The sequence below is a fragment of the Galeopterus variegatus genome, unplaced genomic scaffold (assembly GCF_000696425.1).
Source record: "Galeopterus variegatus unplaced genomic scaffold, G_variegatus-3.0.2 Scaffold3057, whole genome shotgun sequence".
NCBI lineage: Eukaryota > Metazoa > Chordata > Mammalia > Dermoptera > Cynocephalidae > Galeopterus > Galeopterus variegatus.
The window spans coordinates 8,884-30,976 of record NW_007729168.1 but is presented as its reverse complement, the minus strand read 5'-3'; the positions used below and the strand labels follow the sequence as shown (position 1 = coordinate 30,976).

Below are 22,093 nucleotides of genomic sequence, written 5' to 3'. Positions count from 1 at the left end.
CGGGGCGCGGGTGGGGAACTGCCCTGTGGCGGGGCCCCCAGGGCAGGCCCGAGGCGCGGTTCCGCACCGGCAGGTCCAGCGCCTCCACGCCTCGAGGCATGGCCCGGCCCGGGAGCCGCAGCCGGAGGACACCAAGCGTGGGACGGCTGTACCTGCCTGGGCCCCTGGCACCGGCCCGCGGCTCCTGTGCTCTGTCCCCGGTGCCCAGCGCGGCTGCCCGTGCCGTCGCGGCTCCGGGGTGTCTGCGGGAAGGTAGAGCCGGGGAGAAGCCCTTATAAAGGGAACCGGGCCGTGGGGCGCTGCCGGGAGGCGGCCCCGGCCCTCTCCACAGCGCCCCCGGGCGGCAGGACCCGGCACGCCCTGCCCTCCGCCGCGCCCGCCTTTCCTCGTTTCTTCCCTGACTTCTCGTCCTCTCCTTCACCCTCTCATGCGTTCATTCCTTGTTTCTACATCCATGCATCCATTCGTCCATTTCTTTGGTCATTTCTATCGGGATGCGTTCGGGAAACACTGAGCGCCGAGCCGAGCGTTGGGTAGGTACTGTGTTCACCTGGATGAGAAAGACACGGTCCTCTCTCAGCTCCATCCAGAAGTCAGGCACGTTCTTTCGGGCGAGTTCACTGACCCGGCGTTTCTTTATTCTGAAGTGCACGATCACGACACTTTGTGACAAGGGTCATATTTCGGAGATGTTAGAAGTCCGACGATGGGGCTGGCATGTTAGCACAGTTGGTTAGAGTGCGGTGTTGTAACACCAAGTCAAGGGTTCAGATCCCCGAACTGCCCAGCCGTCCAAAAAAACCAAAAAAATAAACAAACAAAAAAACCCCAAAACAGTGCGACGGTGCGACGGGCGCACAAGGGAAGGACGGACGAATCGCCCTGCGCACCCGTGGGGCAGCTCGAGCGGACCTCCAGTGCGCAGCCGAGCGCAGCGTCCGCGCGGCCCCCCCGGGCGCCCAGGGAGCGCGCAGACCCACAGCGCCCGAGCGGCTGCAGCCGCCGCTGCTCTTCACTCCTGGGGCACGAAAGGAACACGCCTGTGGGAAAAGGGACAAAACAATCGGTCGCCGTTCATGAATCTTATTAGAGATGAGCGTTCCGAGCACATGCCCAAATGTCGTGCTGAGGGTGATGTTCACAAACGGTTTGGGCATGGGCGACAGCCTCTCCCAAAGGAGTCGTACCCTTGCTCTGCACGTGAACCGCAGCAGCAGAGGAAGTCCTGCGTTCTAAGCTATCTGGGTGAGCAAGTGTTTAAAAACTCTCCGGGTTTAGCTAGGGCGAAGAATATTCTGTCAGGTAATTAGTTTAATATGTGTCTCCAGGGAGAAGCAGTTGGCTAAAGCAATGTGTATAAAAGCATACATAGTTGACCCACTTTTAAAAGTCACTTCCAGAGGATTATTAGGCAAAAATGCCTTATTTTAGAGCTCCCTGCATGGGAGGAGCCCACTGAATACACAGGTTAGGTTCTTTAGAGGAAAAGGAGAGGAAACGTTGCAGGGCTGGTCTTGTGGGGAGGATGTGGACTCCGGTGAAGGAAGAAGACACTGACTTGACTGTAGAGTGTTAGAGGTATATTGTAAGAAATTGTATGTAATATAGTTTTTATGCTAAAGGATTTTTTTTAAGCCTTTTAAATTCAAAGAAAAACTGCTATTGAAGGAACAAACCTATTAGCTCCAAAATGCTAGGACTCCACTAAGGGCAACAACCCCTTTAGAAGGGGATTGTAAATTAAGATAAAGTTTTCGTATCAGTAAACTTCTCATTATAAGCGCTTTCTAGAGCTCGGACAATTCTACTGAATAGTTTAGCTTAACAGTGCGTAGTTAAAAAGAAAATTTATTGTTTATTACATTTATTAAGGACATCTACTATGTGCAAAGGCTTTGTGCTTCAAAGGGGCCAGAAGTAATCCTGAGCACCCAGTAGGCACTCAGGCTGATTTACAAATGCTGTCTCACAGAATACTCAGCATTCTGCACACTGTCATCTCCTTTTCGAAATGAGTAAATGGGTTTGAAGAGATTTAAGTTATTTTCCTGAGATTACCCACAGAGTAAGTAGCAGGTCCAAGATTTCTGTTCAGGTCTTTGAGTCTCCTAATCTTTATTCTCACCACATTGCTACACTGATAGACATGATTAATAAACAGTTGCTGCCCTTTAGTAGCTTTCTCCATCTGGAGGAGTTTCTGTAAACAGTTTCTCATCTATAACAACCTACAAACAGTTTCACAGAGTGAAGAGATACATGTTCCTAAATAGCTATAGTCGGTGATGTATATATTATCAGTCAGTATAAAAGTACCATTTAAAAAATAAACGGTAAGCAAATTCATATAGAACACTGTAGATGGATAAATGGTTTCAAAGGGAAGATACAGGGATCTCAAACTTTAATGTTGTACATCAATCACCAGGGGATCTTATTGAAGAACACTGATTCAGTAGGACCTGAGGTTCTGCACCTCTAACGTGAAGATGCTGCCAATGCTGCTGGCCCATGCACCAACCCTTTTTAAAAAAAAAAAAAGATGACAGGTAAGGGGATCTTAACCTTTGACTTGGTTTGTCAGCACCACGCTCTCCCAAGTGAGCCACGGACTGGCCCTCCATGCACCAACTCTTAAGTAGCGAGGTTCTAGGAAATATTTAACCTGAGTGTGTGAGGGAATTGGGGATGGAGAAGGGAGGAGAGTAAGAATGGAAAATAGTTGGAGTCAGATGGCTGAAGGGTTTGAATATTACACATACTAAGAGGTGTGAATTATAGTTTCTAGGCACCTGATCTAACCATTCTCAATTAGTAAATTTAGTTCACAGTGTTAGGCACTAAGTTTTTCACTTTCAAAAAATCGATACTAAGAGGTGTGAATTATAGTTTCTAGGCACCTGATCTAACCATTCTCAATTAGTAAATATAGTTCACAGTGTTAGGCACTAAGTTTTTCACTTTCAAAAAATCGCTTGTTTGTGGTAAAGATCCTGGCTCCTTTCTCACTGGGTAGTAATGGACATTGTCTTGTGCTATGCATCGTTCCTTTCAAACATGTGTGTTCTGTTCTGCATATCACAGTACAAAGTTTTGTGCCCTGTTCTGCATATCATAGTACAAAGTTTTGTGCCCTGACTCAAATTTGTAATGACCAATAACCAAATAACACAAGAATCTTTAGCTCAGTGATGCATTATGATATGGCATTTAACATTTACAAACCAGAGGTCTTGAATCTCTCTAGCAGGTTGCCTTCATGTGAAAGTTTCAGTGATTTACAATGTTAAAAGGGAATTTTTTTTTAAAAAGTGGTCTAGAAAATGTGAGACAGGCTAATAGTAGAAATGCAACAATTTTCTGGGATAGACAAACTAAAACAATACTCATTGTGAAGTCGATGTAAAGAGAAAACAGAATGAAATAGGACAAAAAAAATGGCGCCCTTTATTTACTTATTTTCACATCCTGTCCAATTTTTGTTGATGTGCAAGTAGTCTTTGTATATTCTAGATATTAATCCTTTGCCAGATTTAAACATTGTAAATATCTTCTTCTAGTCTTCATCTATCTCTTAACTTTGTCCATGGTGTTCTTCCTTGGATGGAAATCCTTAATTTTGAAGTTGTGATATCAAAATTAAGGATATTAATCCTTATGGTTTGTTTTTTCATGATCTTCATTAAGAAATTTTTCTCTGCCCTTAAGTCACCAAAATTCTTCTGCATTTCCTATAATATTTTAGTTTTATTCTTCACATCAAATTACTTTGTACTTCAGCTTTACATACGGTGGGAGATATAAAGGCAGCTCAATTTTTCTACATAAAGTAAAGTAATTTTCAGCAAACTATCTTGTAAATCAGGGGTTGGCAACCTTTTTTCTGTACAGAGTCAGATAGTAAATATTTTAGGTTTTGTGGGCTATCTTTTCATCATTGTATTGTCTTTGCTCCTTTATCAAAGATCAGTTGACTATATTTATGTGGTCTATTTCTGGGCCCTCTATTCTTTTCTTTTTGAGGGGTGGCTGGCTGGTAGAGGGATCAAACCCTGGACCTTGGTGTTATCAGCACCATGCTCCAACCAGCTGAGCTAACTGGCCAGCACTCTATCCTTTTATATTGATCTATTTGTTTATCCTTTCACCAGTACCACACTGTCTTGATTACTGTAGCTTTATAATGAGTCTTGACATTGGGTAGTTTCAGTTTTCTGACTTTAGTTCTTCAAAAATTGTGTTGGCTATTCTGGGTCTTTTGCATCTCCATAAAACTTTATAATCAGTTTGTTGATATTCACAAAACAACTTGTATTTTAATTGGGATTACATTGAATCTATAGATCAAGAAGGGAAGAACTGACATCTTGACAATATTGAGCCTTCTTATCCATGAACATGAAACATCTCTCTATTTTGATTTCCTTCATTGGAGTTTTGTGGTTTCATCATATACTCATAGATCTTGTACATATTTTGTTAGATTTATAGTTAAGTATTTCATTTTAGGGGGTACTAATATAAATAGTATTGTGTTTTTAATTTCAAATTCTTTTTTTTTTTTTAAAGATGACCGGTAAGGGGATCTTAACCCTCGACTTGGTGTTGTCAGCCATCCCTCTATAGAATCCGAACCCACCCGTGGCCTTGGTGTTATCAGCACCGCATTCTCCCAAGTGAGCCACAGGCTGGTCCTTTAACTTCAAATTCTGATTGTTTCATTGCTGATATATAGAAAAGTGATTGACTTTTGTGTATTAACCTTGTGCTGTAGATTGGGTGCCCCTCCAACCTAATTGAAGCTTAATCCCTACTGTTAACTTTTGAGGGTGGGAAATCCTATTATGGTAATTGAAAGGTGGAGCCTTGAAGAGGTGGTTAGATTGTAGGACCATGTCATAGTGAATGGATTAAAAATGGTGGTCATGGGTGTGGTTCTGAGGGCTTTAAAAGGAGTGCATGAGGAATTATCTCTCTCTGCTCTGCCATTTTCTGCTATATGAGACCCCTGGGTCACTGTTGCCACCACCAAGCCCCTTACCAGTGTGTTCCCTGGACTTTGGACTTCCCAGCTTCTGAAACTGTAAGCAATAATTTTCATTTTCTTGTAAATCACCCAGTGCAGGAATTTGTTATAAGCAACAGAAACAAACTAATACACCTTGTATCCTACAACCTTGTTATAATTGTTTATTAGTTCCAGGAGTTTTTTCTTTTTAATTCTTTCAGATTTTCTACACAATCATGTCCTCTGCAAACAATGAGTTTTATTCATTCCTTCCCAATCTGTATGCCTTTTCTTATTTTATTGCATTAGCTAGAACTTCCAGTATGATGTTGAAAAGAACTAGTGAGAGGGGACATCCTTGCCTTATTCCTGATTGTAGCAGAAAAACTTATTAAGTTTCTTATCATTAAGTATGATATTAACTATAGTTTTGGGGGGGGGTTTGTAGATGTTCTTTATCAAGTTTAGGAAGTTTCCCTCTATTCCTAGTTTACTGAGAGTTTTTTCATGAATGGGCATTGGATTTTCTCAAATGTTTTTTCTGCATCTATTTATATGATCGCGTGATTTTTTTTCTTCAGCCTGTTCGTGTGATTGATTACATTAAATGATCTTTGAATGTTGAATTATCCCTACTACCTGGAATAAATCCCACTTGGCTGTATTAATTCTTTTTATACACTGTTGGATTTGATTTGCTGCTACTTTGTTGAAGATTTTTGCATTTATATTCATGAGAGATGTTGATCTGTAGTTTTCCTGTTTTTATCTGGTTTTGGTATTAGGGTAATGCTAGCCTCATAGAATGAGCTAGGAAACATTCCCTCTGCTTTTATCTTCTGGAAGAAATTGTAGAGGATTGGTATAATTTCTTCCTTAAATGTTTAATAGAATTCACCAGTGAACCCACGTGGGCCTAGTGCATTGTTTTGGAAGGCTATTGATTATTGATTACATTTCTTTAATAGATTTAGGCTTATTCAGATTGTCTGTTTTCTTGTGTGAATTTCGACAATTGTGTCCTTGAAGGACTTAGTCCATTTCATCTAGGTTTTCAAATTTGTGGGCATAGAGTTTTTCATAATGTTCATTATCCTTTTAATGCCCATGGGACCTGTAGTGATCTTTCCTCTTTTATTTCTAATATTAGTGATTTGTGTTTTTTCTCTTTTTTGTTAGTTAGCTTGGCTAGCGGGTTATTGATTTTATTGATATTTTCAAAGAACCAGCTTTTGGCTTTGTTGATTTTCTCTGTTAATTTCCTGTTTTCAATTCCATTGATTTCTGCTCATTTTTATTTCTTTTTTCCTGCTTACTTGGATTTAATTTGCTCTTTTTCTAGTTTCCCAAGGTGAAAGCTTAAAGGATTGATTTTTTTTTCTTCTTTTCTAATATATGTATTCAATGCTATAAATTTTTCTCATCAGGAGAGAGACATGAGGGCACCAAGCCACTGGCTGTAATTCCACAGAAGAAACATAATGACTTCAGAGCAAAGCAAAACTCCAGGCCCAACACTGGGTTAGTATTTTCATGTTTCCATTCAAGCATTATTGTTAGACTAAAAATCTCACAAGGATTAAAGAAAAGAATTTATCGAATAATAAACATAATTTCAAAATTCACATTGCATTCTAGTAAATTCTAAAAATGATTGTGATACAAATATTAGAACTAAGCCCCCACAAAATACTCACCTAGAGGTTTACATTTTTATTTTTTAAAAGCCACAGGTGATACAAAAATAGCTTATACCTGTTGTAAAACCTTACACTTCAGTACCTGGAGTCATTATTATGATTGTTATTGTGATTAAATAATAAGATTTCAGTGTCTCAAGGCTATCTTCATTTAGCCCTTAAAACAGAACCAGAAATTTAAAAATCAGTTTCCTTAAAAAAAAAAAAAGGGTGTTCTGAGTCTTTTATTGCACATCATTCAATTCACTTCTATTTGAATAAATAATACACAAAACAAATACTCATGTTGTGAATATCCCAGTAATTACCAATCAGCAGTCTACAAGAAGTAGAGAGTATTTTTGTCATTTTAAGGCACACATTTCTCATTTACATTTAAATTTTGAGCATAACTGTTCTCCAACAAATACTCATGTTGTGAATATCCCAGTAATTACCAATCAGCAGTCTACAAGAAGTAGAGCGTATTTTTGTCATTTTAAGGCACACATTTCTCATTTACATTTAAATTTTGAGCATAACTGTTCTCCAAAAAAAAATTTTTTTTTAAAGATGATCAGTAAGGGGATCTTAACCCTTGACTTGGTGTTGTCAGCACCACGCTCTCCCAAGTGAGCCATGGGCTGGCCCCCAAATATTTTTAATGTGAGTTATAGAACCTTGCCCTATGAAACCGCAGCACCCAACCCCAAATTGCTTTGCTACAAGACTTAATGTGCCTATGAAAGTTTTCACAAGGCTGATGAAGTACTAATAAAATAATCATTGTTAGATCAGATATGCATTTGGTATGTGCTTTACTTTAATTTTCGTATATATGTAATATACTCTTTCAACTTTGTACTTTAACACTGAAGGAGAAAAAAAAAGACCTATAAATGAATATTTTAAAACATGATCCTCTCCAGAACTAAAAGCAGCATAATAACAGTTGTCCTTCAGAACCAAATATTGTACTATTAGCTGGTGATGCTTGTTTCTTTCTTATTCTCCTTTAGAGGAGATTTTTTAAATGCGATGATAACTGGACATACATTAACTATCCCCACTCTCTCAGAGATGGATCCCTGAGAGTGGTCCAGGCTAGGGTCACTGAGCTGTCCAAAGTCACTGTCAGTCCCACGATTGTTTTCCATTGATGACATAATTCTCACAGTCAGAATAACTGGAAGCAAGAGTATAAGAGCTAAAGAGGGGCACAGAGAACACAAGCTAAAGCTATGGCAAAATAAACAAGAAAGAATAATAATCCAATAGCTTCCCTCATCAGAATTAAAACAAAACCAGCATAAATCTGCAAAGACATTAAACATTGGTTTTAAAAATATTAACATAGTTCTCAATGAATTATAGCTATCAAAATAGTTTGAACATACTACACCTGATCTCAAAATATCCATATAGTCTGCCAACTCAGCTATACATTATATTTTCCTCTAGAGAGCACAGGTAGAACTGATAGCTACTTTTTACAACAGCAGAATAAAGATACTGGAGGGTCATTGTCCAGTCTGTATTTTCCAGAGTTCGGTAGATCTTTGCACTCTGATATAAATGTATGAAGTTCAGTCTCTGGGAAGCCATCTTGTTGGTAATGCTATACAGAAGAAAAAAAAAAAAAGCTCTTATTAATAAGCCCCTTGAAACAGCCTTATCCCAAATTCAAAATGGATCATTTGGCAAAGGGAGAGGATTTTTCTAGAGAGATATTTTAGTCACTTCCAAGTATTTTCAGGGAGATGTAACCTCTAGAGTCACTCTTAGATTTGGCTTAGGTAAAGTGGGCCTGGGATTCTGCACTGCCCTCCTGGGCTCTTTTCCAGGTCTGCTTCAACCCAAATGGGCATGTTGAGGTTGGGTCTGAGTCCTCTCAGGGAGAATCAAGCCAGCCCCATCCCAAGTATAAGAACGTCTGTCCCCACTCTGCTCTGCAGCACCATGACTTCCTGGCCAGTGTGAAGCAGGCATCTTGCATGGAAACTGGTTCAAGCCGTAAGAAGCTCAACTGATCTAGATTAACAAGGTATTGTTGGGAGCTGAGGAGTGGACATCTCTAGTCTTCCTTGGAAGATCTCAGCACATCCTTGGATGCTCCTGAGCTGGTCCAGGTGCTAGACAAAGATGTGAATGCTGTAAGAGACCTTTCTAACCTGCATGCCCTTTTGGAGTCACTCTTCCAGGCAGACAGGTTTGTTTAAGGGCCTCGGGGTCTTTGATCTCCAAAACATGCCCTGAGCAGAAAGGATTAGAAATAACTTAGCTTGCACATTTGGCAAGTGATCTGAGCCCGTGGAAAGAGGTTAACGTTTCAGGCTTGTGTTATCAAGTGTTGAAAACCCATGTTACTCTTAGAGATCTCAGATGTCACCCTCAAATAACACATCGTTCTCTCCATGCAGAGGTGAAGGTAGTAAACTTTTAGAGTATCATGGGGAGGGATTTGGACAGTAACAACTACATTCTTTCCTAGTCGCCTTGGGACCCTAAGCATACCTCTGCAGAGCAAGTATTGAAGAGAGAGAGGATAGTCAGTACCTGAAATTTCCCACAGTAAGAATGAAGTCACCACCCTGGCTTCATGAGCAATGTATTTGTCATTACCATGGCCTTCTCTATCCCTAGACCAATCATGTGACATCATGTTTCATTACTTGTTTCATACCCAGAAAGAGAAGTCCCCAAGTGAAGTGTCTATGCCAATAGTATACCTAACGATATATATGGTTATTAGAAACTTAAATATATGTGGATATTTACTCTGCCTTTCTATATTTCAAGGGGCTCAAACCAGTTTTTAAAATACAGTATCTCATATGAATGACAATAGCTCTTCAAATCAGTTTTCTGACTGTATAAAGCATACATGGCTGGACCCATCAGTCCCCTCGCTGTTCTGAAGGCCAGGACCCTATAGGTATGCCATGCCAGACCTTGCAAATAATAATGGGTTCATCTACAGCACACTCCAAATGAAGGTGTCCATTTTTCTTTATGAAAATTGGATTTTTAAAGTTACCTACAAAATTTTTGTTTTCTGAAATGCCATCGGTTTTATTGACCCAATACCTACTGATGCTTATAATTCTAATAAAAGGTTATTCTTTATGAAAATTGGATTTTTAAAGTTACCTACAAAATTTTTGTTTTCTGAAATGCCATCAGTTTTATTGACCCAATACCTACTGATGCTTATAATTCTAATAAAAGGTTGGAAAGCTTGCCCAGAAAAGCACAATTACTAAGAGACAAGACTTTCAACATTCTAGAAATTCTATTTCTCCTTTATTTCTGTTTCAGTCTCTAAAATTGAGGTCCTTCTCCATCCTGAAGAAATTAATACCCCATCAACTGTTCTCCCCTCTTAGGTACTAAATTTTATTGCTACTATACAAGTAGTGGAGGTATGCTGCTACATACAGCTCTTGATAAACCTACCTTAATCGTTTCATATGTATCAGTGATGAGTGCAATGAAAAGACTTAAAATCATATATATAAAGAGGCCAATGAATGAGTAGAGGTAAATTCTGCTAAACAGCCAAACCCCGTAACTTTTTTGCTGCATTTTTGCAAATGTGGCAAACATATCATCTCCATTTATCAGAGAGAAAAGGCACTCGGAGACCCTGTTCAGAGAACGGAACTGGAAGGAGAAAAGAGAAAAATTCACTTTATTCCACATTCCTTTCCATTAGAGACCTTTCTTCATGACATCATATTTAAAACAGTGGGACCAGATATCTCATGTTAACCTTTTCAAACAAATATCCTGAGGTAACCACAAGCATTTGCTTTGTGATGCATATAATATGTCAAAGCCTCCTGGTTTTTCCTGGGACAAGCAGCTCTTTCTCGGTGCTCCTCTTACTTGGAGTAGCCTGAGTGGAAGGCAAAGAGGCTGGGTTGCAGCTTCAGTGCTTTTCTGAGCCAATCAAGCCTTACCCTCCTCTTTACTGCATAGAAAGAGATTCCTGAAATGCTTCTACAGAGATACCCAGGTCCCAACTATGCACGCTCACACAGCTCATTTTAAAGTTCATTTCATTTAACATAATGGCATGATATTCAATACTGGTTCTGGTAACAAAATTCTCAATATTTAAGTTTCTCCTTACGCTATTTTTTTAAAAAATTTTTGAGAAGGCTTACCTAAAAAACCTGCTCAAGTGTGTATTGATGAATCAAATTAACTAAAATTGATTTTGCTGGTGGTGAAAGGGGCTTTATTATCTGACATATTCCAAAAATGAATTTGAGGCAGTTGAGTGAATCAATTATTCTCTCAAGTCGAATCAAATTAACTAAAATTGATTTTGCTGGTGGTGAAAGGGGCTTTATTATCTGACATATTCAAAAAATGAATTTGAGGCAGTTGAGTGAATCAATTATTCTCTCAAGTCAGTCATACAAATATGGCAATAGATACACTACCTTCAGCATTTTAAGGCTGATTCACAAAATAAAAGGAATTCACTTACATAGGATAACAAGCCACTGTCACTATTCTAAGCACTTAACAGTAACAGGGAAAAAGTTGTATATCAGTACCTTATCATGGTAAGGCCCCAGCACAATCCATCCACAGAAGCAATAGCCTAAATAAATCATAGCTGCACAACAGCAGAACCTGATGACATTGGGCAATGCGGCCTGAAGGGTCAAAATAAGGAGCTGGGAAAGTAAGAGAGGTCATTAGAGTCCCTTTGTCCTTCAGTCAAAACAGTGCAACAATTTTGAAAGAAAAACCCACAGCATGGAGATCCATGGAATTCCTTACATTGTACTTCTCAAAGAAACCGAGATATCGGATAACTCCAAGCCACACAAGCATGGTAGAAGTCCCGAGAAGTATGCTACAGACATCATAACTTGTTAGACTCTAAGACAGAGAAGGAAAAAGATCAGATTAAATAGCAGAAATTCATTGGGGTAAGAAATATTTACTGAGCTAGCTATGAGTCTGGTACTGTTCCAGGTACTAAGAATAAAGCAGTTAAACAAAATTCTCTGCCCTCATGAAACTTACATTACAGTGTGGAGAGGGAAAATAGAAACAATAGAAATAAATTAATAGAACCTTTGGTACATTAGCTAATGGTAAGTGCTGAAGAGAAGATTCAGGTGAGGGGCATAAGGAAATATGGGAGTGTGTAGAAAGTTCTCTTTTTTTCCTATTGTTTTGTGAAACAGGAAGTAAGCTCATCAGCTGAGTGAGGAGGGGGCAGGGGCATCAGAATTCTCAGACAAGAAAACATGAAATGATCATTTATGAGCCAAGGGAAGTGAGTGATCTAGACAAATATAGAAATATTGTTGGACATCATTAAGGGCTCATTGACATTAATGATAGTTGAGGGTGGTAATAATAAAAGTTAACTGCAAATCTTTCCTTATTCCTATTTTTTTGTTTTGTTTTATTTGGGTTTTTTGGTCCCTAAAGTTAAACGTCTATTCCAATGATATAGACTATAGCCACATATGGTGGCAGCTGCTCAATGTTGATGTAAACCCATTCTCTCCTTCCCATGCACATGCCAGGGGTACATTCCCTGGCTCCCTTTGCATTTAAGATTGACTAAGTTTTCTCCAATGGGATGTAAACAGAAATGTAGTCTGCTACTCTTGAGCAAAGGCTATACAACTGTGGGGGAGCTTCTACCACATTTAGCTTCCCATAGGCTAAAACCTGCTTGTGAGGTGACCCAGTGTGTAGAGAGCACTAACATTTATAAAGCAAATGTATTTCACAGGGCCTAGCCTCAAAGCCCTGTAGTTTCAGGTTTAGCCTAACTTTTTTTTTTTTTTTTCTTTTTTTTTCCCTTTTTGTCTTTTTTACTGACCGGTAACGGGATCGCAACCCTCCTCGGTGTTGTGCCCGTACCGGGGACCAGCAACGGGATCGCAACCCTCGGTGTTGCGCCCGCACCGCGCTCAGCCAGTGAGCAGGAACCGGTCTCCACATGGGATCTGAACCCTCGGCGGGAGCACCGCCGCACTCCCAAGCGGCACACTCTCCAGTGCGCCACTGGGCCGGCCCCTAGCCTAACTTTTAAAATTACATATAGAAATGTTGAGCTTGCAAAAGACAGGAAACTTTCCTCAGGCTAAAGTCTCTGTTGTAGATAAAGAATTTTAACACAGCACAATTGCTGGCTCAAGGACAGACATCCTTGGTGCAGGTTAACCTAAAGTTACTTGATTGTTATGTAAACATACTGAGGAAATTGCTGTAGGAAACGACAGTATTTGCTAAGAACAAGCTTTTGTTGGTGGGGCAACTTATCCTTTTGCAAATTGCATTATGGAAAGTCACTTTGTTATTTCACTGATGTTACGAGCCTCTATTGTTAAACTATACTTAGCCATAACTCCACCTATGTTCCTTTTCTGTAACTTTCTGGCCTGGAGAATAAATATGGAGAAAGAACCCAAGTTCAGGGTTATTTCTCCAAGGAGGAATGCCTCTCTCTTGAGGGTTCCCGGAAAATTAGCCCCTTCAGGGCTTCTCACTGACCCAGAAGAAATGGGCTTTGAGTAATCCTTTGCATCTCTGTCACCCAGGGGAAGAGAGGTGACAGAGAGAGTGTAACAAATGGTGCCCCATGTGAGACTTTCTGGCTCCACGGATTGGAGACCAACCTGCCAAGCCTTGGAAAGGAAAAGGACATCCACTACTCATCCCGTCAAGGGAAGTCCTGGTAAAGGAGACTCACCCTGGTAAAGGGGATCACCAGCGATTCTCGATTAGGGATCCACACCTGTGGCAGGCCAAGTTATGTCTTTTCAACCCCAAAGGTATTTTTTCCTTTTTTTTTACTTTTAAAATATGGATAATTATTAACAAAAGGGGAGACTCAACATACATTACAACTCCAGTGTCTCCTTAAAGAAGCCAGCTGTAAAGTAACTGAACGGCAGCTTGTAAAACTGTTAGTGGTTATTAGACAACTATAATAACCAGGAAGGGAGCCTTGACATAAAAATTGGGGAACAAATTGATCACTGCTTAATTTATACAATGGGTCTTGTCAAGGCTAACAACTTGAAATCTATGTCAAGTTGCTTTGAGACCTATTCAAGCCCTTAACAGAAACATAGACATGTTTATGTCACTGAAAGAGGATATAACTTAATCTTTGCCAGTAACTGAAAAAAATTTTTAATTGGATAATCTAAAGTAAAAAAGGTTAATATTTCTTTGCAATGTTGGTTTTGTTTGAGCATGTTTTCTTTTCTTATCTGCACGATGCTTCTCTTCTTTGCCAAAGATTCTGAGGCTTTATGAGAAAAGCAGCTATGGTGCCAACCAGACCTCCTTTTGGGTCTACTTCTTTTCTCCTAAAAACCCCAACAGTCAAATGGCTTTCATTAGCTCAGCCCTTAAGCTCAGTAACGCATTTGAGAAACAAAAACTAGACTAAAATCTACCTGTTTAACTAGATGGTCTTAAATTTTCTGGCATCCAGCTGGTTATCTTGAACAGACTTCTAAATTTTTTTCTAGGCTCATCTATGTATTTCTTCACAAAATCCTATGGCAGAGTTCTATGCCATTTTCTTAAAAAGAAGAAAACTTTCTCTGCATCTCCTTGAAAAGGCTTGCATACTTTGCTTTACAATGTAAATTTGTTACCTTGCTTTCTCCAAAACAGGTGAGGCCTCACAGATAAGCTTTAACATTCTTTAGAAACACAATTTAAACCTGACTGTCCTTTTAAACTAGTGAGTTCTCTATTTTACCCATCTTCTTATTTTAAACAAAACCTATAAAATCCTTATTGTTTCTGTTTATGTCTACATATATATGTACATAAATGTATGTTATGTCTATGTTTATATCTGTATGTGTATTTGTATTGTCTGCATGGCACCAAATTGGCTTATAATTAATGCATGCTCATTAAATAAATAAGTATACTTTTCAAGTTCATGTGACTTTAATTTTCTAAAGTTTTGATAAAATAAATATATCTTCAAAATTTTATTTAAACCTTTTACCTAAATCTGTCTCTAGGTCAATACGCCTCTTCCTTATCCCAGTTCTGCCTCCTGGCCATGCTGGGAGAAACAATATCTTTTAGACATTGTCTTCGTGAATGCTGCCCTCTGTCTTAAGCTCCACATGGCCCTAAATACCACGTGGATACCTGGAACCCAAAATGGCTAGTGAAAGGAAGCCTATGCCCAATATCTCAAAGGCCCTAGTTAACATTATCTGATAAGGGTATAGATTTAATACACCAAGTTTTTGTCTGGGAAACCATAAATATTTATTTGGTAAAAATAGCTGAGGCTCAAACTGGGCTTTGAGTAATTTGCTCTGATAAATGGACCCCTATTTACTAACCTGAATGTATAAAAAATGTTCTTATCAGCACACATCTTTGCATGGGTTTACTAATCATACAGGATTACATTTGTCTTTGGTAGAGGTCTTTTAAGTTGTAAACCCTGCCGAAACCAGAAAAACCTTAATATATAAATTTTAGACAAATCAGGTCAATTTAACATTGATAGAGAAAAAACAAGTATGTAAAAAAGAGGTGTTTTAAAGAAAACAATGGATATAAAAATGTGTTTATGGTTTAAAAAGCTAAAAAGAAAAGAAAATAATTTTTATGTGAGAAAACATCTGGTACAGTGTATTTTTGTCTTAAAGTAAAATGACCAGATATTTAGGAAGTAGGAAGTATAGAACAATAACTGAAAGTCTGGATAAGTTGTGATAATGGTTTGTACAGGCTAATTTGTAAAAATAAAAAAGAAAAAATTTTTAAAAATTGGCTAATATTAAAAACAAATTATAAGTTTTTCTAAAAATTAATATCAAAAGTATTCTGTTACAGATTTAGAGTCTGCTCTCCTGAGTTGGAACAACGAGATTTCCTGAAAGCACTTAACTGCTCTTAATAGAAAATTGTAAAAGGTTTTCTTTATCTTTTAGATAACTGGCCTAGGAAACTTATTTCATGTTTTATCATGATAATTTCTTGTGCTCTCTGCCTTTGAAATCCTTTGTCACTGTGGTTTTATTTTTGTAGTGATTTGTGATCTTATTCAACTAAGTGTTTTAAGCCTTTGTTATTTGACAGACTTTCCAAAACCAAAGTCTGAAAATTCAACCTTTTAACTTAAACTAACTTTGAGGGGGTCCAAGGGCCCTGGAGCTTCTCAAAGGATATATAAGAGATATATCAAAACTAACTGGCTTATTTGATAAATTAGACTATATGGGAAAGCATTGTCAGTATTGAGATGTTATTAATTTGTGTTCCAAAATTTGTAAGGTTCTTGGAAATTAAGGTTCTTGGAAATCTGTGTCTAGATATAATGCTACCAGTCATAATCTTGGTTCAATTATAATTTTAAAATGTTATGTCTTCAAATATTTCATGAAAAAACTCTGATAGGTACAGTTTCCTGACAAACTTTGAATTCATAACATTAAACTAAATTTCCAAAATTCTAATGAAGAAACTGATGGGTTTATGAAGTTACTCACCAAGGTCGAAACAACAAAAGTTAATTAATGAACTGATTAAAAAGAATTATGGGTTTTTACAATTTCCTTATTTTAAAACACTGCTGGTTCTCTTAATGTTTTGTTCTCCAAATTTAAGAAAACTCTCTGTCTTAAGCTATCTATAACTGACAACAGTTTGTAAAATATCATTTAAAACAGATATAAAAGCATTTGTTTTCTCTATTCAATTCCCCCAAATTTAATAACTTTAAGTATCTTTATGATTATTATAACAATGTGGCTATTTTCATAATTTCAATAAAATTTAACTCTCTCTTCATAAAAGGATATAATTTAAAACTTTGGTTATAAGACGGCATGTCTCTTCTAAGTTCCTGACCCCTCTTCATGTTGCCCTAATTTGGCCTATCTGCTGCTTCATCTTGCTGTTTCATCTCTGCCCCCCTCCCCAACATGGGACATGACAACCTGGGAATGAGCCTTCCCAGTGCTGAGGGATCTATACAAAGAAAAGTAAAACCTTTTCAATCAAAATATTGATCATCAATGCTTTTATGAGGAATGCTTTGATCATAAAGGGGGAAATAATATCTTGTCTACACAAGCAGTTCTCTAAAGTTTCTCAGCTTTAAAGAGGGTGCCTATGACTTGGATGAGACATCCTGTTCTTAAACAAAAGATTTATAATTGATCAAAAAATTTTACAAAGATTAGATGCTTTGGAAGCAGTGATGTCCTGGATGGGTGAACATCAACAAACTCTCTGGACTCAAAATCAATTATTACATGAAACAGAACCCCATTCCAGAGTTTTGACAACTGGTAACTGCACCCCAATTCACAGCACCAGGAATGATGCCAATGCAACAGCTCTGAGAGACGATGACATCATCAGTTCCCACCTGGGATAAATTAAAAAGGACTTGCCATGCTAAATGATACTAACTTTGCTTTAAATGTTTTTGTCTTAACTGTAAAGCCTTGATCTATAGCTTTTGTTCTTTCTTATTCATTAAATAAATAAAAGGGGGGAAATGTAGACTGCACTAACATTTATAAAGCAAATGTATTTCACAGTGCCTAGCCTAGCTTCCAAAGCCCTGTAGTTTCAGGTTTAGCCTAACTTTTAAAATTACATATAGAAATGTTAAGCTTACAAAAGACAGGAAACTTTCCTCAGACTAAAGTCTCTGTTGTAGATAAAGAATTGTAACACAGCAAAATTGCTGGCTCAAGGACAGACATCCTTGGTGCAGGTTAACCTAAAGTTACTTGATTGTTATGTAAACATACTGAGGAAATTGCTATAGGAAAAGAGTATTTGCTAAGAACAAGCTTTTGTTGGTGGAGCCACTTAATCTTTTGCAAATTGCATTATGGAATGTCACTTTGTTATTTTGCTGATGTTACCAGCCTCTATTGTTAAACTATACTTAGCCATAACTCCACCTCTTTTCTTTTCTGTAACTTTCTGGCCTGAAGAATAATTACTGAGAAAGAACCCCAGTTCAGGGTTAATTTTCCAAGGAGGAATGACTCTCTCTTGAGGATTTCTGGAAAGTTAACCCCTTTGGGGCTTCTCACTGCTCAGAAGAAATGTGCTTTGAGTAATCCTTTGTGTTTCTGTCTCCCTGGGGGGGAGGTGACACCAGTGTCAATCATGCAGTCAGGGCAAGCCCTTAAGGGCTGGCAAAGAAACAAAATGGGAGGAGCCTTGGTCTCTGAATAACTGTGTGGAGCTGAGCTACTCACCAACCTGCAAAATCTACTTTGACTATTACATGAGAGAGAAATAAGTTCCTATCCTATCTGAGTCATTGTATTTGTAGTCTCTGCCCGGGCTTATAATCAGTTCCTCAAGTGATTCATAGTTGCATCAAGACTAGTAAAACATAACTTTGAGCAAGATTAGTTTGAACAATGTTATTTATTTATTTTTTGTCCTTTTTGAGACCAGCCACACCACACTCAGCCAGTGAGCACACCGGTCATCCCCATACAGGATCCGAACCCGCGGCGGGAGCGCCGCTGCGCTCCCAGCACTGCACTCTCCCGAGTGCACCACGGGCTCGGCCCAAACAATGTTATTTTTTAATTCAATTTTTATTTTGGGGGGGAGTGTTGATTCATAGGCTAAGTTAGTCTTAACTTAAAATGGATAACCTTATAGCACATTGATGGGAAAAGTGAGAAAATGAGAGCATTCTCACTTCAAACAGAGAGGCAAAAAACGCAACCACTCACAACTGTACCTGGACCTCACTCTACTCTCCAGCCCCACTCTTTTTTGTTGTTGAAGATTCTAGCATTTCTTGTAAGATTAAAAAACGCACACACACAAACGAAGACAAAAAACTCTTACCTTAGTTACCTTGTGTATGTATGAATTTTGGTGTGTGTAAGAATTCTCAGGCCCCACCTGAAGAGTTTGGATTCAGTAGGTCTAACATGAGTCATTTTTACCAGGTACTCAAATGATTCTGATGCAGGGGTTTGTGAAGCACACTTTGAAAAACTCTGCCTAAGAGACTTCCTGACTAGGTTTAAGAAAACTGTTGTTATCGATTTCAAGTTTACTTGATAAAGTTTGGAAGAAATCATTTACTTGGAACATTCTCACTTTCTAGAAAAATACATTACCATTAATCCATATCTGATACTAAGGATGGCATGAGTAGGAAAAAAATTTACCTTAGCTTGGATTTCCATTTTCAGAATTGATCCAATGATTGTCAATATATCACTAATAATAATCATAATATACCATCCATTGACAAATTCCATTTGATCCGAAACAGAAACTTCCTTCTTATAATGGAGGAGGAAAAAATTGACAAATTCCTTTAGAGAAAAGAGGAGAGGCACAGTGAATTTCTGTCAATCAAAATGTCAGCAGCATTTCTAGAAAACAACAACCCCTACCTGCTGAAGCTGAAGTCCTCTAATCACAGATCTAACGCAGAGGATTAATGAAGCCAAGCAAGTCAGAATGACAAAGGCATCAAAGATCATCATATAATGAGTGTTCTTCTGAACTGGAAGGAGAGAGGATTATTAGTACTTACATGGTGGGACATTAATATGGTGACATCTACTTATTTTTAGAATAATTTAGATAATGCAAGCATTCTTTCCAGAGAGACAACAAAGAATCCCTGATAAACATTCTTCCATTTAGTATTTAAAGAAGGTTAAAAGTCCTTCTTTTAATAATCACCAAAACCACCAATTTAAGATCTTTAAGTACTAGCTAATGGTCTTTTGTTCTTAATACAATTAGCCTCCCTGCATATTCTGTTAAAATCTGCTTATCTAGGTATAAAATATGTATTAGGCACCTACTATGTGCCAGGCATTTACTAGATGCCAGGATACCGTAGTGAATAAAATAGACAACTTGTGGAACTTCTATTCTACTGCAGTGAGACAAACGAAGAAGTAAACAAGTATATGAACAAAATACTTTCAGATAGGAGTAAGTGATATAAAGAAAATTAAAAAAAAATTTTTTTGGAAGCTGGCCGCTAAGGGGATCTGAAGGAAATAAATAATAATAGCTAACATGTATTGAGTACATTTCTTGCCAGGCATAGTTTCAAGCACTTTATATATATATTTTAACTGATTTGGAGGTGGGCTTCATTATCCCCATTTTGCAGGTGAGAGAACTGAAGCACAGAGAGGTCGCATGATTTGCCCAAGGTGACACAGCCAGTCAGTGGCAGAGTCAGGATTCAAATCTTTGCAGTCTATTTCCAGCGCCTGCCACTCTGTATCAGTGGTTCTGGGCTTCCCTTGGGAACTTGTTAGAAATGCACCTTCTCAGGTCCTACCCCAACCCACTGAGTCTATATGAGGGAGGTTGGTGTTGGGGAATGGTAAAAACAGAATTTTGTTTATATCACATAGTAAAGGCTGGCCTCACTGAGGAGGCAGTAGGTTTAGCCGAGACTTGAGTAAGGAAAAAGAGCCACCCTCACAGAGATTCTGGAGAACTGAAAGTGTAAAGTCCTGGCTGGCATGAGTGGAGCCAGTGAAGAGAGGTGGGCAAGGCCTCAGCCATCACATGCTCCGCTACAGAGCTTGTCTCTACTTAAGTTAGACTGCTCTATACCTATAAAAAGATAAAGTACTTAGGATTAGCTCTATAATGATGCATCCCATTAATTTTTGCCAAGAGGCCACTAATTGCTATGCAAATGTCTAAATCTACTTTAGAAAAATTTAAAAACCCAGAAACAAAACTTTGAAAGAAAGCCCATGTACTGGGCACTTTCATGCGCTCTCATTTTCCTTATTCTAAAGTTTGGGGAGAATTTAAGTGTTTATAGAAGGCAAAAAGGCTTGTGTTTCAAATAAACTAGTTTATGATTGAATAAAAGTTTGTGATTTGAGGGCCTCATACTCATACATTTGAAGTTACCTCTTAGAGAAAAGAATGCTACAGTGAAGTAACTTCATTTTATTTACTCTTACTATCTCATTATTACTTCTTTTTTTTTTTTCCTTTTTGTCTTTTTCATGTCTGGCAACGGATCGCAACCCTCAGTGTCGCGCCCGTACCGGACCGGGACTGGCAACGGAGTTGCAACCCTCGGTGCTGCGCCCACACCTCGCTCAGCCAGTGAGTGGGAACCAGTCTGTATGTGGGATCCGAACCCTCGGTGGGAGTGCTGCCACACTCCCAAGTGGCGCACTGTAGCAGTGCACCACCGGGCCAGCCCCTCATTATTACTTCTGAACTTGGCAAATCAACCAGTAGGAAACCCTGAAACAGTGATTATCCAAATACAGTCCAAATAAGGCATATCTACACCTTCCTAAGCCCCACCCCAGGCCTAATGACTGTCTTGCATGGAGCTGGGGAAAATGCACCTTAACAGGTACCCAGAATGATTCTTCTGCTCACCAGAATCTGAGAACCCCTGACCTAATCATTAAGTCCAGTGCAACATACCATTATGTTACTTATGAGGGACTAGAAAATGAGATAGATAAATTCTTTCTAGTCAATTTACTCCAGTTCAGCTTCAAAATTTTTGACAGTACTCAGTCTACACCTGAATTCTTGTCCATATATCTAAGAATAGACCCTTTCCTCATTTTGTTTACTTTTTAACCTAGATGAGAGATGTTATAATGTGTGAGATGCTTCAGGGTCAAATCCTAGCTGACTTCTTCCTGGCTGTATGACCATAGGTGCAAAGTGTCACTTCTGAGCCTCAGTTTTTTCATCTGTAAAAGTAAGGACTCTGCCCATCTTGAGGATATTTTAAAATATTAAAATGAGGGAGATGAAAGTGAAGTACTTAAGCAGTAGCACTCAGTCAATATTGGTTTGGGTCTAGGTAGGTTTTGGTGGAGACTGTATAGTCTCAGTAAGAAGTGGGCAACTGAGGGCACATGGAGAAGCTAAAGAAGGTCATTTCAGTTACTAATGATTTATGTATTGCCTGGAATATCAGATATCTACAACGTATTGATCTAATCGCAGAGAATTAGGGATGTTTCACATATCATGGGGGCAATAATTTAATACTTCATAACTGTTTGAAAACCAGTAAAGCTCATTACTTACTTGATCCAGATACATGCCATTCTTTACATTCTCTGATGGAAATGTCATCATCTAAACTTATTTTAATTCTTCCACTATGGGCCCTGTTGTCAAATGTTATCTGTGAAGACAGGAAGAGGGTCAAAAACATACCTGTAATTAACCTAAGTGTCTGTCAACAGATGAATGGATAAAGAAAATGTGGTAAATATACACAATGGAATAATATTCAGCCATAAAAAAAAATAAAATCCTGTGTCATTCACAGCAACATGGATGAGCTTGGAGGACATTACATTATGTGAAGTAAGTCAGGCACAGAAAGATAAACACCGCATGTTCTCAC

General features: G+C 38.6%; 1 protein-coding gene across 1 annotated transcript in view; it reads right to left on the bottom strand.

The window, feature by feature from the left end:
- Window positions 1-7,486: 7,486 nt before the first annotated feature.
- Window positions 7,487-22,093, bottom strand: part of MCOLN3 (mucolipin 3) — a gene marked incomplete at its 5' end in the record, with an annotated part of 22,670 nt that continues 8,063 nt past the window's right edge. The window contains 7 exons of the mRNA XM_008583831.1: window positions 7,487-8,305; window positions 10,144-10,350; window positions 11,256-11,378; window positions 11,485-11,586; window positions 18,882-19,031; window positions 19,113-19,225; window positions 21,769-21,868. Of these exons, the coding sequence (XP_008582053.1) occupies window positions 8,171-8,305; window positions 10,144-10,350; window positions 11,256-11,378; window positions 11,485-11,586; window positions 18,882-19,031; window positions 19,113-19,225; window positions 21,769-21,868 (930 nt within the window). The remainder of the gene's footprint in view (window positions 8,306-10,143; window positions 10,351-11,255; window positions 11,379-11,484; window positions 11,587-18,881; window positions 19,032-19,112; window positions 19,226-21,768; window positions 21,869-22,093) is intronic.